Source organism: Onychomys torridus, chromosome 1 (assembly GCF_903995425.1).
Source record: "Onychomys torridus chromosome 1, mOncTor1.1, whole genome shotgun sequence".
Lineage (NCBI taxonomy): Eukaryota > Metazoa > Chordata > Mammalia > Rodentia > Cricetidae > Onychomys > Onychomys torridus.
Window position 1 is genome coordinate 109,334,555 of NC_050443.1, and position 19,763 is coordinate 109,354,317.

Consider the following 19,763-nt stretch of genomic DNA (forward strand, 5'->3'; position numbering starts at 1 on the left):
GTTTCTGACTTGAACCTTGAGGTGCAGTGGAGGCGTCCACCGACTGCGGTGCCCTGACAACCTGCCTCCACGCAGGAGCTGGGGAGGCGCTGCACCCAAAGAACAGCAGCACCGGAATTATGCAAATCGCAGACCGTTCTCTTTCTCTCTGTTCTGATAGCAGCCACCTGTTCCTTGTTAAAGCTCAGAAATAGATGCAAGACCTTGGAGGAGGCCTCAGGTGGAGTTTCTAGGTCCGCCTGCCTCCCCTTGGAGGTTGACCCGGTGCAAGGAGCTAGGAATCGGCAGCGACAAGGCCTTATTTCTTTCTTCAGAAGGAAACGTTCGCCTGACTGACCTGTCTCTGCGCCAAGAGGAATCGAAATGACTTGCATTTTGTAGAAATACACAGAATGCAAATGTTTACATGATCCATACCATTCCGTGTAAAGTGCCTGGTCGAAGAGATTTGCTCTGATATTGCCCATTTTTCTTCTTATCACGTTATATTTCGTAAAACCGGCAACTACTCCAAGGTGACGTCAGATGGATGCTACTCAAGAACGCACCTGCCAATACTAGGTTGGTTCACTTGCATTTGTTTCATTAGCTGTGTTCGTGTCCACAAATATTTGTTGAGGCCCTAACACATGCTGAGAGTGTACACTAAATTTGGGGTGGTCAGAGAGAGAACATCAGTTCTCTTCTTATTTACTGAATGTCTGTATTTTATCTCATTAAAGATGTCACACTAATCTCTTTGCATTCTTTCCCTGATAGCATTCTTTGAACATTCTGCACAGAAACAACCAAATTACTTCAGAGGAACATCTTGTAAAAAGAATATTCCACTCAGATTATTTTGGTCTGCATTTTGGTAGATTACAATTTGCTGATGGACTTAACAGTATGGGTCACCATATTCTCTTTAGGCTGGCTTTCTCTATGGGTAGTGACTTGCTCTACTCACTGTCAGCACATAACGCGTTGAGTTTGCCCTTCATATTTTTGGGAATGCCCATTGTCCCAGTTTCATATGTATATGGTTGACATGGTTGACTTTCTTCACTCACCCAGACATTAGCTGTGACAAGTGACCTGACACTGGAATGAGTTTCTAGGAGTTTTTCCAACAGGTGACTGAATATCACACGCATACACACACACACACACACACACACACACACACACACACTTCACATTTGGGTTGTGAATGTTCAAGACTCTACTGTTGCCAGATTTCCCATCTCAAGTCTATCAATTCATTTGAATAATCAGCAAAATAGTCCATCTCCTTTCAGGCTCTAAACTTGATTTAAAAGATTGACGTTTCTTAAAACTCAAATAGAGTTGGGCTGCAACTGCATGGCCAGAGGGACCTGAATCATACACACACTGGATAATGAAATACACTTAGATTTTATTAGCAGGTAATTTATGCTCAGAATCTGGAAACACTAATAGAATTAAATAAACAACTGGGAAAGAGACTCAAATAAGTCAGGAGGGAAAATTATTTTGCTAAAGTTAGAATGCAAAACAACTCACTGCATTTAAAAAAAAATTGAACTTGGCCATTGATTTGTTGAAAGAGAAGAGGAAGAGAGGACCAAACATTAGAACTATCTGAAGAGAAAAGAAGTCCAGAATATTTAGCCGTAATAATCAACTTCAGAGCAATAGGAGAAAGACTTTGTGTGTGTGTGTGTTTATTGTGAGGAACCTTAAGTGCATTTATTTCAGATTGTGTGCATACCTAAAGAGCAATTTGTCATTATTAATGTCCCTTGAAATTTAAATAGCTTAATCCTAGCGACAAGTTTCTACTTCACGAGAAATTACCAAGTAAAAGAGACTGTCTCAGAAATGAGAGGGCAGTGAGAAAGAAATCGTAGCAAGGATAGGATAGAAACTCTCAGTAATGTTTTGCATGTCAGTATGCCAGCCACTATACTCTGTTCGTCAAGTACTGCTTTTCTTTCACAGAACCCAAACAGTTTCTTGTCACTGGAGTGATCCCCTGAGCTCTTACACGTTTGGAGGATTTTAGAAACAGAAAATGCAGCAAACTGAGCCTGCAGCTCCCATGGTGGGGGAGAAGGGGACTCTTAGGACCTACGATGAATATCCCTAAAAGCCTCTGCTTGAGCTTTAAAACATTGGAAGTCTCCCTGTCCTTTTGGGATGCAGTACTCTTGTACAAGGAGTAGTTTGGTTGAATTTGTATCCCCAGAGCCTCTTGCCAAGCCTGGCATTCAGGTGCTTGATAATTGTTGAGAGATTAAAACAACAAACAAACAAACAAACACCTCTGGAAACAAGGGCTAGTTCCTATGAGATCACTAGAACTCAAGGGAAACGAGACTGTACTTCACAGAGGGAAACTCCAGCAAAATGAAGGCAAATAGTGCAATTGACTAGAACCTATTTTCTTCAGTATGTCTAATTTGGGTTAATTCCAGGGGTATGTGCATGCCCAGAAATAAAATATTATTTTATCTCTATAGCAGTACCAACCAAAACTGGATTCTGTGTCTGAGAGTCAGGGGAGAAGTGTGTCACAACCAGAGCTAGATAAAAAAAAAGAACATCTTTCCTGCCTCCTACTCTGTGGATGTAGATGGTCAGGCAGACAGCCCCAAGAAGACTACATCTCCCAGCATGCAGCGTACAAATGTGGGCGGGCCTGAGTGGCTCCTTACCCTGAGCATACTTGGGAGTTGTAGTTTCCCTCCGCAGCTTCGCGACGTAACCTCTGCGTGGTGGTACTGAGACCCGGTGAACGGAAAAAACCCGCGGTTTCCCTTTGAGCCGGAACAGGATGACTACGGCAATGACTCGAGCTGCAGATCCAACCAATTAGCGGCCGAGATCGAGCCGTTGGCGTTCGAAATCAGCCAATGATAGGCTTGCACCGGGGCTTCCTCTCTGCCTCCTCCGCTAGCCTGGGAGTGCTCGGAGAGAAGAGGGTTGTTGGTGGCCGGTTCGGAAACGTTGCTTAGGCGAACACGAGGTAGAGGTCCGGGCGAGGGTGGGTGGAGCGGGATTTGCGGCCTGCAGCCAGTGGGTCGGTGCATAGGGGTATTCGGTTGGCGTTCGTTATGTATTACTTGGGGAAACGCGGGCAGGGAAGGAGGCCGGGCCGGGTAGAGCTCGGCGGGAGCTGGATGGCGGCTAGTCTTAAAAGAGTAAGGCCGACCCGGGCTCTGCGCAGGCGCAGACCCGGGCCGGCCTCTGTTGCTCCAGTAAGGGACTCAGACTTAGCATTTGTTCTGCAGATGACGGGTTCGAACGAGTTCAAGCTGAACCAGCCACCCGAGGATGGCATCTCCTCGGTCAAGTTCAGCCCCAACACCTCCCAGTTCCTTTTGGTCTCCTCCTGGGATACGTCTGTGCGCCTCTACGATGTGCCCGCCAACTCCATGCGACTCAAGTACCAGCACACTGGTGCTGTCCTGGACTGCGCCTTCTACGTAGGTGGACTCAGTTTCTGCTCCTGGCCCCTTACTGAATTAGTGTAGGCAGGACACGGTTTGGAGAATTCGGACAGTTCATTGTGTTCTGGAACACTTCCCTTGAGCCTAGTTTTGAGCCTACTTCCATGGTTTGTGTGTTTTTATTTCCCCTTTCATCTCAGTTTCAATCTCCCCTTTCAAGTTCAGACTTGGGTAAACTTTCTGGACGTAAGATAATTGTATTTGAAATTCTCAGCAGTACTAATTTAGCTACCTTATAAAAAGGAGTGGTTGAAAGGAGTGACTACCTAGTTACAATCCTACTATTACTAGTGACTATCTAACCTCTAGTTAGCTGCTGGTGTCAATCGAGATAAAGCTGCTCTTTATTCGTTTTGGCGATCACATACTTGCGTTTTTGTTTACTTCTTAGAGTCTGTCACACTGGGCATAACCCAAACAGTTGGCTGTAGAAATTTAGTAATTTTGAAATGCTTGCTAAAGCTTTGTGACTTTGAAATGGTTCAAAGCTTCTTAAGGGGCTGGGCATGGTGGCCAAGCCTTTAATCCCAGAGGCAGAGGCAGGCCTGTTCTATATAGTGAGTTCCTGTCTCAAAAAACCGAAACAAAACTTTACTTTGTAGGATCCAACGCATGCCTGGAGTGGAGGATTAGATCACCAACTGAAAATGCATGATTTGAACACTGATCAAGGTAATATGGGCACATTTTACCAGTGTTTCTTTGCTAGTGTGTTAGTGTAGAAATGCTTACCTAGGACGAGTAGCTGGTTTCGATGCTTAGGTGAATGTGGAAAGTGGCTTTGACAACAGGCTTTTAAAATTGGAATGACGTGTCCACAAATGGAGTGTGCATTTGGCTGTAAAGCCCATTTTGAGCGGTGTCCGTCTTAAGAGTTTACCGGAAATGTCACTTCAGCATTTGAGCACCACCTTCAGACCCTTTTAAAGGGGACTGGATCCATGGTGTGTGATTTGTCAGGATTTCCTAGGACTGTTTGATACTTTAGGGTAGTCTCTTCATAAACTAAAGAGAAGTGTGGTTTAAAAATGCAGTGCAAAGCCAGTCACGTTCAGCTTAGCGAAGCTTTTGTAGTCTTAGCAGGAGATTGTATTTCAGTTGCGTGTGTAAAAACGTTTCTTAGAGTTTGCATGATTTCACTGAGGCAGAAGTTGGAATGGAACTCAGATACACAGAGCTCTGTGAGCTTTGTTTGCTTGCCCTGTATGATGTAGGTATACTTGAAGGAGAGGGCAGGGTGTCGTGATGAACTACCTAGAGGCTCTGTTGAACCATGGGAGGATGCACAGAGAAGGACCGAGCTGGTGGTGCTGTAAGCACAGCACTGGCAAGGGGGAGGCAGGAAGACCAGAAATTGAAGGTCAACCTCAGCTACATAGCCGGTTTGAGGCCAGCCTAGGCTACATGAGGCTGTTTCGAGGAGAAAAGAGCAGTGTTTCCTTGGAAGAGGCCTTTGTGTGAAAGTGACTTTTCCTGTGTATTATGTACATGCTAGGCAAGCGAGCACTCTGCCTGAGCTACATCCCCAGGCCTGTACTCGTCCCTGTGTCTCTTTATGTCACATGAGCTTTGGCACATAGTAGATAATTATTAGATGTTAACTGGGTGAACAGATGAGATATTGTGAAGGTTGGAATGGACAGGAAGGAAATTATGTAGTAGAAATTTGACCTTACCATGAGAACAAAGTGAATTACCTGAAAGACACCCTCAGATTTCAAATCCTGTGACCATTTCTTACTAGCATTGGCTTAATGTGAAGAGTGTTGTCAGGGTACAGGAAACCTGAGATCTCCACTCATTTCTTCATTCAACAAATATTTCTTGAGGACCTACAATGTACCGAATCTTGTACTAGATACAAAAGCAGAGAGAGTTAAACCAGTTTTCTTATAAAATTTAGGATCAAGTTGATAAGCACTCACCATCCTAATACAATTGGAGAGTCAAGGCAGCTGTGCTATAGTCTTGCTATAGAATTAACCGTCGCAGTGTGAAGAAGTAAGTTAGAGAGGAATGGGTAACTTGTAGTTCTGGAGAGATTGTTCCGCATGCAGACATCTCTGTGGAGTTGATTGAGACAAATTCATTTTAGTTGGATGTCCCCTTAGTTCATTTGAGGTATCCCAGGTAGTTGAGACAGTAAAGCTAGATGTGTTGTTTTTATGTTATTTTTCTTGGCAATAGAAAACCTTGTCGGAACCCATGATGCCCCTATCAGATGTGTGGAGTACTGTCCGGAAGTGAATGTGATGGTCACTGGAAGCTGGGATCAGACAGTTAAGCTGTGGGACCCCAGAACTCCTTGTAATGCCGGGACCTTCTCTCAGCCAGAAAAGGTAGGGTGCTTACGTTCAGCAGGGGTGCTGTGTACACTGGGGTTGTTCATTTTGGTGTGTGCTTGATGAATATGCTGTTGAATGGGTTAAGAACTGGCAGTCTGTTTTAGAAAACTACCTACATGGAAATGCTTCAATGTGAAGGGAATTAACTTTAAATTTGGGTCATCTTTTTCTGTCAGTTGTTAAACGTGGGCTAGAGAGCACAGCTGAAATTCTTGTTCCATGTTATTGTTAAGCTTTAGATCTGAGCTCTGAGAGCTACCTTTTCAGAGAAGCAATTTACAGAGACGGATCATCCTAAACTCAGCCTGACATCCCAAACCAGAAAATGGGATGAAGCGTCACTCATTTTCAGTTGTGACTTGAGGTCCCATTTGAATTGACAGTTGAGAATGAAAAGGATTATCATTTCAACTTGAGAGAGAGGGAGAGAGAGAGAGATGTGTTCTCTGGTTTATTGCTGTGTGTGTATTTCATTGCTGGCAGATGTAATGTGAAGGCTTGTAGTAAATAGTAAATGGAGCTTTTAAACACTGGATCTAAATCCTATTTCCCACAGACAGTGTCATAGCAGGTCTGGGTCTGTTATTGTTGTTGTTGTTATCTCAATCCAGTTTGGTAAGCTCTACCTTTAGATAAAACCGTTTTCATCTATGGTTCCTTTTTGTTGTTGACAATTTCATGAAAATGTATGTACATGCTAGGCAAGCAAGCACTCTGCCTGAGCTACATCCCCAGGCCTGTACTCGTCCCTGTGTCTTTATGTCACATGGGCTTTGGCACATAGTGGATAATTATTAGATGTTAGCTGGGTTTTCTACCCTCCAACTCCCTCCACTAATTCTCAGGTTCATGGCCTCTTCTATAATTATTATTTTATACACATGCACACATGTGTTTATGGCTGACCACTTAGATAGCCTATGGTGTCCTGTCCCTGGAGAAAAATGATTCTCCTGTGAATGGAGCTTTTAAAACTAACTCTGTGTCTTCTAACTTCTTGATCTGCTTGGTAAACATACTTTTTTTTTTTTCCTGGAGCTGAGGATCGAACCCAGGGCCTTGTGCTTGCTAGGCAAGCGCTCTACCACTGAGCTAAATCCCCAACCCCTGGTAAACATACTTAAACTGTGTCCTCATCAGACTTTTATCAGGTGGTAGTTAATTTAAAGATGGATTGTTTTAGCCGTTTAAAGGTGCTCTCCACTTGTGTCCATTTCCTTAGTGTAAATCTCCGGTTCGCCCTGTTAACCATCGTGATGTACAGCAGTGCATCCAAAGGGCCATTCCTTTTGTCACGTCACAGTCGAATCTACTCTGGCAAGACCTTTGTCCAGAATAAAATAATTGCATTGTTTCTAGTTTTGATTTATGGTTGTATGTAACATGTTAAGAGTGGTGATAAATTGCTGACAGAATATCATACACTGGACAGCCACACTGAATCAAGCTGCTTATTGGTTCAGCGAGGTTCATTATGTCACTTTTTTTTCATACTTTTCTCTGATAAATGTATATACCTAGTCAGTAGCATGACACTGGTTTTCCTTGATTTATGATCAGTGGGGCTAGAAAGCAGCTTTAGAAGCTTGGTGTCACCTGTGTAGTAAAGATTGAAGGTAAATTCCTGATACAATTGTACCACTGTAAACTGATCTCTTTCTGGTTTATTTTTTTAAGTTCAGCACTTCATATGTTATAGATTAATTTTTCTTTTTCTTTTTTAGAAAATACTGGCTTTCTGAATAAACATTCTAATATTCTTATTTAAATATACAATTACTTAATATTTCAATTTTCTAAATTCCTATTTTCCTTCAGTTACACTAGTTGTTAAATTTTAAAGTCAGATTATAGTGGCTACTGTTTGGGCATTGTATTGTAACCTGACCTGTTTTTTTTTTTTGGCTGGTGGTCTGTAGTTAACGTACTGGTGATTATCAGCTGTATGGCTTAGTTATTGAGGGTTAAAAGGAAGTCTTACCATAACATGGTTCCTCTGCATTTTTTAATAGCAATTCTGTGGAGGTTGAAAGTCAGCAATAACCTCTGTTATAGATCTGAAAGCTAGATTTTTAAGGAAATGACTAGTTAGGAAGACACTTGCTGCTCTTCCATGAATTTGTTCCTTCTGGTGTCCATGTAACATCTGTAAGTAAGCCCCTAAATGTTCTTCTTGTAAGAAATTTATGATTTCTTATAGAGGTATTTTGTGGAAGTTTAAATATTGAAGAGAAGACATTATGAGGGAGAAAAATAGATACTTTCAGGGGATAAAATGCTTTAAGTTTTTTTTTTTTTTTCATCTCCTTAAGCTGAGCTTTCTTCTTTGAACGTGATGACATCAGAGCCCAAGGATTAGCTTCACTTTGTGCAGCTAGCCTTATCTTTTCATTCTGTGTTTGTGCCTGCAAAGCCGTGAGACAGCCTTAACAGGCAGGCTGTCCTTCTCCACTCTTCCTAGAAGACTAGCTGGGAGATGCCAAGAGTTTTAGAGTTGCCAAATGAAATCTTTAAAAAGCTGGTCTGGTTGTAGAAAAAAATGAAAATGATTCTTTTACAAAAGCCAGAAGCTCTCTCAAAGGCGTTTTGACTTCATTGCCCTGTTTTGAGTGGGTTTAATACTTTTATCTTAAATGAGGCAAGAAATTTTTGGGGAAATATCGTAATAATAGTGTTGTGTCTTCAAGAGTGTCTACAAGTTTTGTTGGAGTATACTTAGTGATGTACTGGGTGTGCTAACTTTATCTAAGTCACCTCACTTATGTCTAAAGTGGATACCTGCTCTGGGAACCCATTCAGCTAGCTTTTTTTTTTTTTTTTTTTTTTTTTTTAATGGTTTTAGGATTAGATTGACTTTGGGAGCAAAATGTTATTTTTCAGGAAGTAGATGATGACTATCAAGTTTTGATGTTTTCTAAAAGGTGTACACCCTGTCAGTGTCCGGGGACAGACTGATTGTGGGGACAGCAGGCCGCCGAGTGCTGGTGTGGGACTTGAGGAATATGGGTTATGTGCAGCAGCGCAGGGAATCCAGCCTGAAGTACCAGACGCGCTGCATCCGTGCCTTCCCAAACAAGCAGGTACTGGTCCCCATACCCTCCCTTTTCTGGAATTTCCAAGTAGTAGTGACTTAAAATTTGCCTTAGGCCTGCTCTCTGTAATCCTTTAAAGACAGCTGCACGTTAAAGGGGGAATAACTTAACTTAATCCCACATTTTAGGGAAGATGTTGATGTTCCAGAGGTCAAGTGCTTTGGATAGAAGTCTTATTGCTGCTTTTGGTATGGGATGCTTAATTAGTATGCATTATCAAAGAGTTTAACATATTTTAGTTTATAAGCCAATCAAAGCTTAAATTTGGAAATTTATGTTTATAGAATTTGCCTTTTTAAAAATGTATCCTAGGTTGGTCTCATTTTTACACCTCCTTAGCCTCGGCTTCTCCAATGCTGGAATTGCAGCTATGTATTAGGATGCCTGCCTTTGTGTTTTTTAATCCTAATGTTAACAGTGGTTTCTCTCATTAACAATAGGGCTTTGATATTTTCTTTTTCCTTATTTTTATAAGAATGCCATTGAGATCATGTAGTGTCTCATATGATGACGATCTCATGCTGTATTGAGTGAGTCCCTTTCATTAGCAGTACTGAAGCCGGAAGATTGTGAGTTCAAGGCCATCATGAGCTATAAAGTGAGACACAGTCCTAAAAAGTATAAGGGCAGTTGGTTGTGAGGTGAGCTGCTGTAGGAATTTTTTTTTTTTTAAGAGGAAACTTCACTTAAAGCAGTAAATGCATCTGGAGTCAGGGCTGTCCTTTAGCTGCTGTGGAATATGGGAAAGGAAGTCAGTTTTCTTGGCCCTTTGTCTCACCGTGAGCCTCAAGTGGTGATCATAGTTCTTTTAAAGAAAGGATAAGTATTAAAGGCAATTAGCTGCAGTTAATGAAACTTAGATAGGCTTAAATGTGATTAAAACATGCTTGCATTACAAAGACTATTTTTGTGTCTTTATATTTAAATTTTTCTGTAGGATTATCTTTGCTTTTATGATGGATGCTTAAAGTAGGATTTTATTTAAAAAAAAAAAATGGAGGTGGCTCAGTGGGCAGAAGTACTTACCACCAAGACTGACACCCTGAGTTCGATCCCTGGGACCCACGTGGTAGAAGGAGGGAGCCATCCGCTGCGAGTTGCCCCCCTGACCTCTACTCCCAAGTGCCTCTGCACACATACATGCATGCACATAAAATAAATGAGAAGACAATAAAAAAAATGGATTATGTTGAATTCATTTTCTGTGAGCAGTTTTTGGGAATAACTTAACACCTTGACCAAAATGTAAAAATGTAAAAAGCACAAATTTCATAATCATTGCATTATCTTTTAAAAAATATGTTATTTCAGCGAAGACGGAGGTCTGAAACTGAGAAGCACTCTCGACAGTTGCTCACAGTCTGGTCTGTGCAAAGCTGACTCACTATAGTATATGCAGAGGCAGGCCAGCTGAGCTGGGGCTTGATTACTGACTGGTCCACCCTCCTGATGGGGGCACAGTGCTTAAGGAGTTAAAGATGGAGAGGGGTTTAACTGAGGCAACGGATTGGAGTCCCCTTCAGGGCAGGAGACAAAGGATACTAAAACTTAAACATTTTTGTTTAGATTTAGTCTAGGTTTGTTTAGATGAAGTACACAAAACGAGTCCTTTTTGGTTGCAGTATGTTAGGTACTAATGGTGTGGAGAAAGCAAGCGGGGGTGGCCCCATTTCTTAGAAAGCATTGTGTTGATGTTCTTAGCTATTTATAGAGGTGTCATGACTGTCTGTACAGCTCCAGTCCTTTATTAAACCTGGCTGAACTTTCATTTCTGAAATAGTCGTCCTTATGGATTGAATTGGGGACCTCGTGTGCTCTCGGGAAGGCAGGTTTTGCCATTTGGGGCCTCTGATCTCTCGGCAGGGTTATGTGTTGAGCTCCATTGAAGGCCGGGTGGCAGTGGAGTACTTGGACCCAAGCCCCGAGGTTCAGAAGAAGAAGTACGCTTTCAAGTGTCACAGGCTAAAGGAAAACAACATTGAGCAGATTTACCCAGTCAACGCCATTTCCTTTCACAATATCCACAATACGTTTGCCACAGGTGAAGTATGACACCTAGGCCTGAGCTGAGTTTTCAGACTGTGCCCTGCTTATGCTCAGGCAGAATCCTAATAGTCTGTTTGCTTTGGTACAAAGGGCCATTTTAACAACTTACATTACTTGCAGGTGGTTCTGATGGATTTGTAAATATCTGGGACCCGTTTAACAAGAAGCGACTCTGCCAGTTCCACCGCTACCCCACTAGCATTGCGTCTCTTGCCTTCAGTAATGACGGAACCACGCTTGCAATTGCGTCGTCATACATGTATGAAATGGATGACACGGAGCACCCTGAAGACGGTATCTTCATTCGCCAAGTGACAGATGCAGAAACAAAGCCCAAGTGAGTATGCTTCACCTGGATTGAAGCCTTTTCTTGCATTCAACCCAGGACTTATTAATTTTTCTCAATTCATGAATAGCATTGTTGATGCCTGCTCGATAGTGCAGCTGACTCTAGGGTTGGAGTTGATTTTATCTTGTTCTCCCAAGCTTTCAATATCCGTAGGTTGATAGACGTTGTGATGGATAAAATTGTGCCTGGTTGTTTTGTAGGGAAGAATGTCAAACTCTCATTCTTCTTGAATAGGCTCTATTATTTGAATCCCTGGAGTTACTACCAGATCATTGCTTTAAAATTAAGTTGAGGAATTCAAGAATAATATATTTTAGTAAATTCTATTTAAGATATTTAAGAATTTGAACTGCTCCCCCACCCAAAAAAAAAGTCCCTCTCCAGAGATTATTTCTGTACTATTTACAGAAGTAAATGACCCTTGGGTCTTCATGGAGACTTGAGTAATATGGCCTTGCCTAGCCTAGCATAGCAGATTTACTTACTTTTGGAATTTTCACCGATGGTGCTAGCTGTGGGTCCTAACTCTTGACTGAAAGGGGCCTCTGTTTTGCTGTTTTGGCAGCAGCAGTACCAAGTCTTTTATTTAGTGACCTCTTCTAGACTCTGAGAACACAGAGGCTTAGGCACACAATACACCATGCATTGCCTGCCCCATGTCCTTGTCCTCTTCCTTGTCCCTGTTCTCAGGTCCTCAAAGGAAATCCTCAGGGAATATTTGTGATAAGTAAATGTGTGTTGGACTTCTGTGATTTTCTTAAGTGCCCTTGCTAAATGTGTTGGGTCCCTCTCTGTAGGAGCAGAGCGTTTACAGGGAGTAATGTGTGTGCTTTTACAGGTTGGATTGTAGAGAAGTTTTAGACTGTGGAGCCAATTGGATAAAGGGCCATGTTTGCATTTAATCTGTCACTTTTATATTTCATGTCCTGGCTGGCCATTTTGAGTTCATGATGTTCTTTCTTCTTTTGAACTTGTAGGTCACCATGTTCTTGATTTCATTTACTTAAGTGCCATGTTGATAATAGTAAAATAGTTGGTCCTCCCCAGTGGTGGACTTATAACTGTTAACAGAGAAATCGGGGAGATACTAATTAATTAATTATTTTTTTTTGAGAACCTGAAAATAAAGGAAAAGAGGTTTTTATTGTTTATTTTTTTTCTCTTGATGAAAAGTTAAGTGCATGAGATGGTTTCATGGTGTGCTGCATTAAAGGTATTTGGCCAAACAGGACTTGAGGGCAGTGACTGCACTTTTTGAGAAGCAGTTTTGACCTTGAGTTTTGTTTCTATTGTGGAAATAAATGTTTGTAAATAGAAGTAATAAAAATCCCTTTGTGTTCTTTCTGGACATTAAATGGTAGAGGAAAAGGCTCTCGAGCCATTGATTTCTTTGCTGGTGATGGTTGGTAATTCGAAAGCTGCTTCAGACTGCCTCATGAGGAGGTTAATCTACAATTAGACAATATTTCCTCTTGGCCGTCCATTATTTTCTGAAGCAGATGGTTCATCATTTCCTGGGCTGTTAAACAAAGCGAGGTTAAGGTTAGACTCTTGGGACTCAGCTAGTTTTCAATCTTATTAGGGTGCAGGAGGAAAACTAATAAGAAAACCTCCTAACATCATTTTGTGACTGTAAACAATTATTTATTAGCAAACAATTGATCCCAGAAGGGCAAATTGTTTGAGTCGGTAATGAGCTGAGAGAAGACAGAACATAGCTGTGCATTTGGGAAAGTCACTGTAACGTAATTGCAGTACATTTAGACAGGCATCTATCTGGACCTGTTTCTATCGCTAAATGAATTTTTGGAAACATTAATGAGGTTTACATATTTCCCTGACATTTATACAGTTCTCATGTCCATTTCAGTTGCCCAGTGCTGGTGATTAAAGGTTAAAAAGAAAAAATTACAGTGAGAATGAGATCCATTTTGATGTAATGTCTTGTAGCAGAACACGAACTTAGCTTGGCCTGTCTTAAGTAGTTTTGAGTGTTTCTGTTGCCAGACTTCTTGTTCTCCTGTGTATTATTTGTAAATGTGCATCTCTGAATAGGACTTAGACCTTTACTGGAATTTATTTTACCCAGAGTGTCCTTTGGGGACAGAGAAAAGTCTTATTTTTATTTTGCAGATTGTCAGTGAGAACTTAGTGTGAAGTCTTAGTGTGGGTCCTTTGAACTGTGTCTTCTTTGTTACAGGTCCACATAATCATCTGCGGAAAGCTGTGCCTCCTCGAACCTCTTGCTCCCCCCCAGGGCTGCGTGTAGTCATTGGACACCCCGTCTAGTATGTGGATTTCTCTGTTTCCTGTCAACAGAACAGTCTCTGTGTCCTCTGTAATTGTGTGGGGGCGGGGAGGCTTTGTGCCCTTGTACAGTAGTTAAGTTCTCCTGTCCCTAAGCAAGCCCTGTTGCTGTTAGTGTTTCAGTTCTTTGTAGCACAATCTAAAACTGTTCATATTTTTCTGCTGTCTAATAAATCAGATTGGAACTTTTAAAAGTTGGGTCTTTTTAAAGATTTTGATAATTATTGTCATTTACTGCATACCAAGACTTCTCTTAGGCAAAGTGCTCTGCATCAAGGACATGTTGTGGGTGACATTTGTTTTTAAATGTACTGTCTCATTTATTCATGCCTGCTCTTGAACATTGGGGATCCAGCTCTGGGTAAAGTAATCCAGTTGAGCTCATTCCTCCATTTTGCTTATGTTCCTTTGGCGGATCAGTGAGGCCTGTGAGCTATCTCTACAGCTTCCCTCAGTGTGGGCACAGGCTGGCAGCCTCTGGGCATGTCTGGCCTGACTGGTAGCAATGCCAGTGCTGCAGCGCTCCTGCATCCCTGCGCTCACAGTAACATCTTCTGCAGGGGACCAAATGTCAGGCACTTCTGGACTTAGCCATCAGCTGCTACATCATAGTGAAGTCCTCGAGATGGTAAATGATGTAACAGCCGGGAGCTGACTGCTGGCATTGGTCCTATGGTGTGGTTATGTGCTTTTTAAAGTCATAACCACCTGGTTGAGAGCAGAGCACAAATTCCACACATTGTGTTAAAGATGGCCAAATCAAAGCCATGTTCCGGACTCGTGTTTGATGTGGTATGAGAAAGCTTCTTATGGTTTCATTTAGGTGTCCTTCTGTCCCTTAAAACAAAATGTGTGTCTACCTGCCTCTCCTGCATACTACTTGCCCAGCTCGCCTTCTCAGTTTGCCTGTTTATTATTATAGCTCCCTTTACCTCCAATTTCCCTTTACTTCCAATTTCCCTTGCCTTTTTCTTTTTGAGATTGTCTTTATTTTTATTTTATGTGTTTGGGTGTTTTGTTGGCCATGAATGTCTGTGCACCAACAGTGTGCAGTACACTGGGAAGCCAGAAGGGGGCATCAAATCCCCTGGAACTGGGGCTAGAAATGGTTGTCTCCTACGGTGCTGGGAATTGAACTCTGGGTCCTTTGGAAGAACAACCAGTATTCTTAACCTCTGAGCCATCTCTTCAATCCAACATTGGCATTTTCAATTGGTTTTCTTACTGATACTGTAAATGTTTCTTCACTCTGTCTTTCTGCTGACTGCAACTGTTCTCAGGGTCCTTTGGGTGCATGTTAAACATTCAGTCCTTTTTCTAAATCCTGTGTCTCCTAGAGTGACGGCTGTCTTGTGTTTTAGCAGAGTACAAGTCAGCATAATGGTATGGCAGACTTACGTTTGGTCAAATTTGCTCTTTTTGTATGTGGGGTATCTGGTGAGTGCGTACATATGTGTATCACCTAAATTTAGTGCTAGTTATGATGTCTTGACATGATTTTACAATAAATACATTGTCACTTGCAATTTTCAGAAACTGTTCAATGTCTTACAAAATTAAAAACCAATAACACTTGTATGGTTCTGTCTTGGAGTCTCATGTTTCCCATTCTCATAGTAGTCTGTTAGTAGTCCCGGAAGGCATGCTTTTGGAGTCTTCAGCTGTCGGGAGGGATGAGGTATTCTCAGGAGAATGGGGCGGGGCTGCTCTTCGGTAGGAATCTTAGTAGGTATGTAAGATAAATTGCTGTGGCAGCAGCCTGTGTTCCTGAGTCCTACTCCAGAAATGGAAAGGTGTTTGCTGCTCATCCTCTGTCCCTTGGGACATAAGGCTTTGACTTAAGGACTGAGGCAGACCTGCTCCTGAGGGCTGGGACTAAAGGTATAGCCACCATGCCCAGTCTAAAGGCCTTTTGAAAAAGCCATGAAACCTACTGCTATGGAAGCATTGTAAAATATGCACATATATACAGAGATTTAATGGGGGTGCCTGTTTACATATTTTTCAATTTAGTACCGCCCCCCCCAAATTCCTTTGACTTGCATATCCACTTGGCTTTTGTTTATACCTGTAACTGTGAAGCCCTCGGTGCTTGTTTAGCTCAAAACTAAGGGGCCTTCAGACTGTGTAGAAAGTGCTTCCTGCCTCCGCCTTCAGTGCCTGGAGCTTTTGAGGATGATTTTAGAGCCCACATTTACAGGATTGTAGCACAAATCTTAAATGGTCTTATTAATGAAATCAAACCCGAGGCCAGTTATTGGGGTGAATGCTGGAAGATCAGAGAAGCAGAACAAGCCACAGTTTCCTCACCTTGCCAGTTCCTCAGCTGGTCTTGTTTCCTCAGACTGCTGAACTGTGCTGCTCCAAAGCCTAAATTTAAGCTTAACCAGCGAAATGCTTCTAACTCTGGTGCCTGGTTTTCACGCCTTGTATATCTTTCTACTTTGTGCATCACTCCCTGGGATTAAAGACTGGATTTCTGGGATTAAAGGCATATGTCACCAAGCCTAGCTGTTTCTAAAGTGGCTCTGCCTCCCAAGTGCTGGGATTAAAGGCGTGCACCACCACCACCCAACTTCTGCTATGGCTTGCTCTGACCTATTTTCTAGCCACCATTTCTGGCTCTGTTCTAGTGGCTGTCTGTTCTCTGACCCCACATAAAGTTTATTTTGGGGAACACACAGTATTTTGGGGGAACACAATACCACATTTCCCTTTTTGTCTAAAATTTAAAAAAGGTTATAACTAATACAAGAAAAATCATATCCAACAAGTATATACAATTTATATATATATATATATATATAGTCAATATTACATTAATGATGTCTAGTCCATTAACATTTGGCAGATTCAGGCGGAAAAACTCCATTTTATATATAACAATGTCCAGTCCAGTAACGTTTGATAAACTCAGACAAAAAAAATTTTCATTACTTATCCTATTTAAAACAAGTAATTCCTTTTTAAAAGTAGATTCAATAATTGATCTTTTTTATCTGATCATATCCATATGCTCTCTTTTTTTCTTTTCATAATAGCTTCAGTAATCTACCTTTTGTCATTTTTACATTTTTACATTTTTCTTTTTAGTGTAGATTCAATGATCTATCCATTTATCCTATTATTTCTTCATCTTTTTTCTCAGAGTAGATTCAGTGATCTACCTCACAGGATTTCTCTGTGTAACTTTGGAGCCTGTCCTAGAACTCGCTCTGTAGACCAGGCTGGCTTCAAACTCAGATCTGCCTGTCTCTGCCTCTCAAGTGCTGGGATTAAAGGCAATTGCCGTGCATTTACTTTTCTGTGTGTGGGTTCCGTGGCACACAGGAGAGGCTACGGACAGCTTGTGGAAGTCAGTTCTTCCACCATATGAGTTCTGGGGATTGACTCGCGTTGTCAAGCTTGGCCCAGCTACCTTTCCTCACTGAGTGAGTCACTTCACTAACCTTGCCTTTCATTCTGCTGATTGATGAAGGTAGTTCCCTTTCAGTGTACTTCAAATGCAGTTTGGGAATGTTGACACAAAGGTGTGTTAGCTGTGACTTCTGGCTTTGCTAGTTCAGTCAGTATTGTAGAGCCGATCCTCAAGCCTTGACGGTTTGGGCTTCACTGCTCCGGAATCAAATCTGTTTCCTGGGGCAGAGTGTGAATCGTGGAGCTTTTTTCAACTCCAGCTTTAGCGCCCAATTCCCTGCATCACTAGGCACAGTCCCCTCAGTCTTCGTCTATCTGTATTGTGGAGGAAACACTGAGCTGACAGTGTTATGAACAATTCTGTGCACTCTTTACCAGAGTGTGCCAGCCACAGTCCAAATGCAAATCCCCTCTGTGTGGGTAAACATTCATCCCAGGCTAGGAGTGTAGCTCAGTGGTAGGGCACTTACTGTGTGTGAGGCCTTGGGCTTGGTCTCCAGAATTGCGGGGGAAAAATCAGATATGATTAATTGGTCAACTGACTTAATTCTTTTCTATAAGTCAAGATGGTTCTCAAGTGATTATTGGATTTCTAGTTATTAAGGATACCTGTATATTTTAAGATTTATTATTTATTATGTATACAGCATGTATGCCTGCAGGCCAAGAGGGCACCAGATCTCATTACAGATGGTTGTGAGCCACCATGTGGGTGCTAGGAATTGAACTCAGGACCTCTGGAAGAGCAGACAGTGCTCTTAACCTCTGAGCCATCTCTCCAGCCCTGCCTGTATATTTTAAAAAAACATGAACTCAGGTAGCAATAAAAGTCCCAGAGCACACACCCATAAGCCGTCATCTGGCTTGGGAAGAGTTCAGTGTTTTGTCTGATTCTGAAGTATCTGCTCATGTGGAACCTCACTGTATCCTTTAGTACTGCACCCTCTTACACTTATGCTCACCGTACATATTTTGATTTTTGCATATATGCTATAGTTTCTTCTAGAATGAACTTGTCCCCACCCAACATGAGGTTTTGTTACTAGGATGTAGTAGAAGGAGGAGCTGAAGCTATGATGAGCTCCACCCAGTAGCAGCAGCAAGGTTGTGTGGTGACCTGACTGAGCCAAGTGTCCCTTTCTAGGAAATCAGCCCCATTACACAGTGAATGGCAGTGGTCTGACTCGTTGGCTCTTTCAAGGGTGAAAATTTCATAACCTAGCGAAGGTTTTCTTATCCCCAAATATGTATCCAGTAACGGGGTGGGAGGAGTGTCTATTAAGATGGCATCTGTGTTGTCAGCAGGGAAGTAGACACACCTCAGCTTGAATGAGTCCTCCTTTGACTTCCCCACCTTAGCCTCTGAAATGTCCCAGGGCACCCCATCTTTCACGTGGGGAAGCACTGACTGAAGCTATTAGGGGTAGAGAGGTTTCCTTTCTGAATGGCACCTGGCTACATTGCTTTGGAACAAGTGCTAAGAAATGAAAGCCTGCTCCCAGTGGCCACAAATACCAATTGGGGCACCGAGTACAAAGGCACTTTCCCCTTGATCAGTGGCGGCCTGAAGCAGTGCTTTCATTTTCCAAGGATGCCCAAAGAACTTGGCCTGGGGTTGTTGTAGGGCACTGGCTTTTTAGTTTTGTGGGCTGATGTGGGAAAGAAAAAGTCTGAAGGTGAAAAATCTACTGATTTACAGAGATCTGTATTGGGGAAGTCGTGACATGAGCTTGTCTGTTCATTTAATAGAACTCATGATTCGGCAACTGGTCTTCAGAACCTACTTTAAATGAAAAGCAATTGATTGCCTTGTGTTGCTGTGTTTTCCTTAAATACATCCCTGGCTAACAGCATGCCTTCCCAAATTACCTGCCTTGGAAGAGGAAAAGGAAATGCTTTACTGACCGTTAGGGCACTATTTGTCAGACTTAAGTAACCGAGGGTTCATCCTGTGGTTTATTTCATTAACTAATTTCTTAAGAAATATTTGTTCACCTCTGCCCAGTTCTATGTGGTTAGCACAAAACTGAAGAAGCAGTACAAATCATACCTGCTGGTTTACTAGGCCAATGTAATGCAGTACCTTCATCCCTGTTACAAGACTCTGTTACAGGCTATTGCAGTAATTTAAAACCCTTGTACCTTAGACTCTTGACCTTGTTATAACATCACTTTATAATTCTCAAAATACTTGGCTCTTGAAGATTTTCTTAGCACCAGCCATGTATTCTTAAAGAGCCCGATTTGTCTCCATTGGTATATTACAATATCTCCTCTGCTGAGACCCAACATGCTCAGAGTTGCCTGGCAAAAGCCTTCCATTCTTATGGTGGCACACAGTGCTGTTCCCAAGCTGAGTGTGGAAGCGGCTGCCCTCCTGGTTACGGTTAGTTCATTGCGAATGCTGATAGTAGGGAGGAGCTGAGCTGTCCACATGACCCCCGCATGACGGTAATTCTGGAAGAGAGGACAGACATACCAGTTCTTAGCTTCTCAAGCTCTTTGCTGCTATTCACTGGTTGGTCTGTGTCCTCCCCAGCCACCACAGAAGTCCAGATGGGCATTGCCCTTCCAGAGCTCGTACCTGGTGTCCTGGCAGCCTGTTCATTATTTATTCAAGATTATAATATAATTGCACCATTTTTCCCTTTCCTTTCTACAACTTGTATGCATTCCATCCCCTGATCTCTTTCCTATTCATGGCCTCTTTCAGTTGGACTGTGTGTGTATG

General features: G+C 42.2%; 1 protein-coding gene across 3 annotated transcripts; it reads left to right on the top strand.

The window, feature by feature from the left end:
- The first annotated feature begins 2,788 nt into the window (after nucleotides 1–2,788).
- Nucleotides 2,789–15,193, top strand: Bub3 (BUB3 mitotic checkpoint protein). Of its 3 annotated transcripts, none has more exons than XM_036169924.1 (8): nucleotides 2,791–3,010; nucleotides 3,258–3,452; nucleotides 4,079–4,148; nucleotides 5,664–5,815; nucleotides 8,743–8,901; nucleotides 10,777–10,954; nucleotides 11,080–11,296; nucleotides 13,509–15,193. In XM_036169924.1, exons 2-8 carry the CDS (start codon nucleotides 3,258–3,260, stop codon nucleotides 13,516–13,518), a joined length of 981 nt encoding a protein of 326 aa, XP_036025817.1. In that variant the 5' UTR covers nucleotides 2,791–3,010; the 3' UTR covers nucleotides 13,519–15,193. The 3 variants fall into 3 exon arrangements, with proteins under 3 accessions (XP_036025831.1, XP_036025817.1, XP_036025826.1); XM_036169933.1 differs by having other exon boundaries at nucleotides 2,792–2,992; XM_036169938.1 differs by lacking the exon at nucleotides 13,509–15,193 and having other exon boundaries at nucleotides 2,789–3,010; nucleotides 11,080–11,300.
- The last annotated feature ends 4,570 nt before the right edge of the window (nucleotides 15,194–19,763 follow it).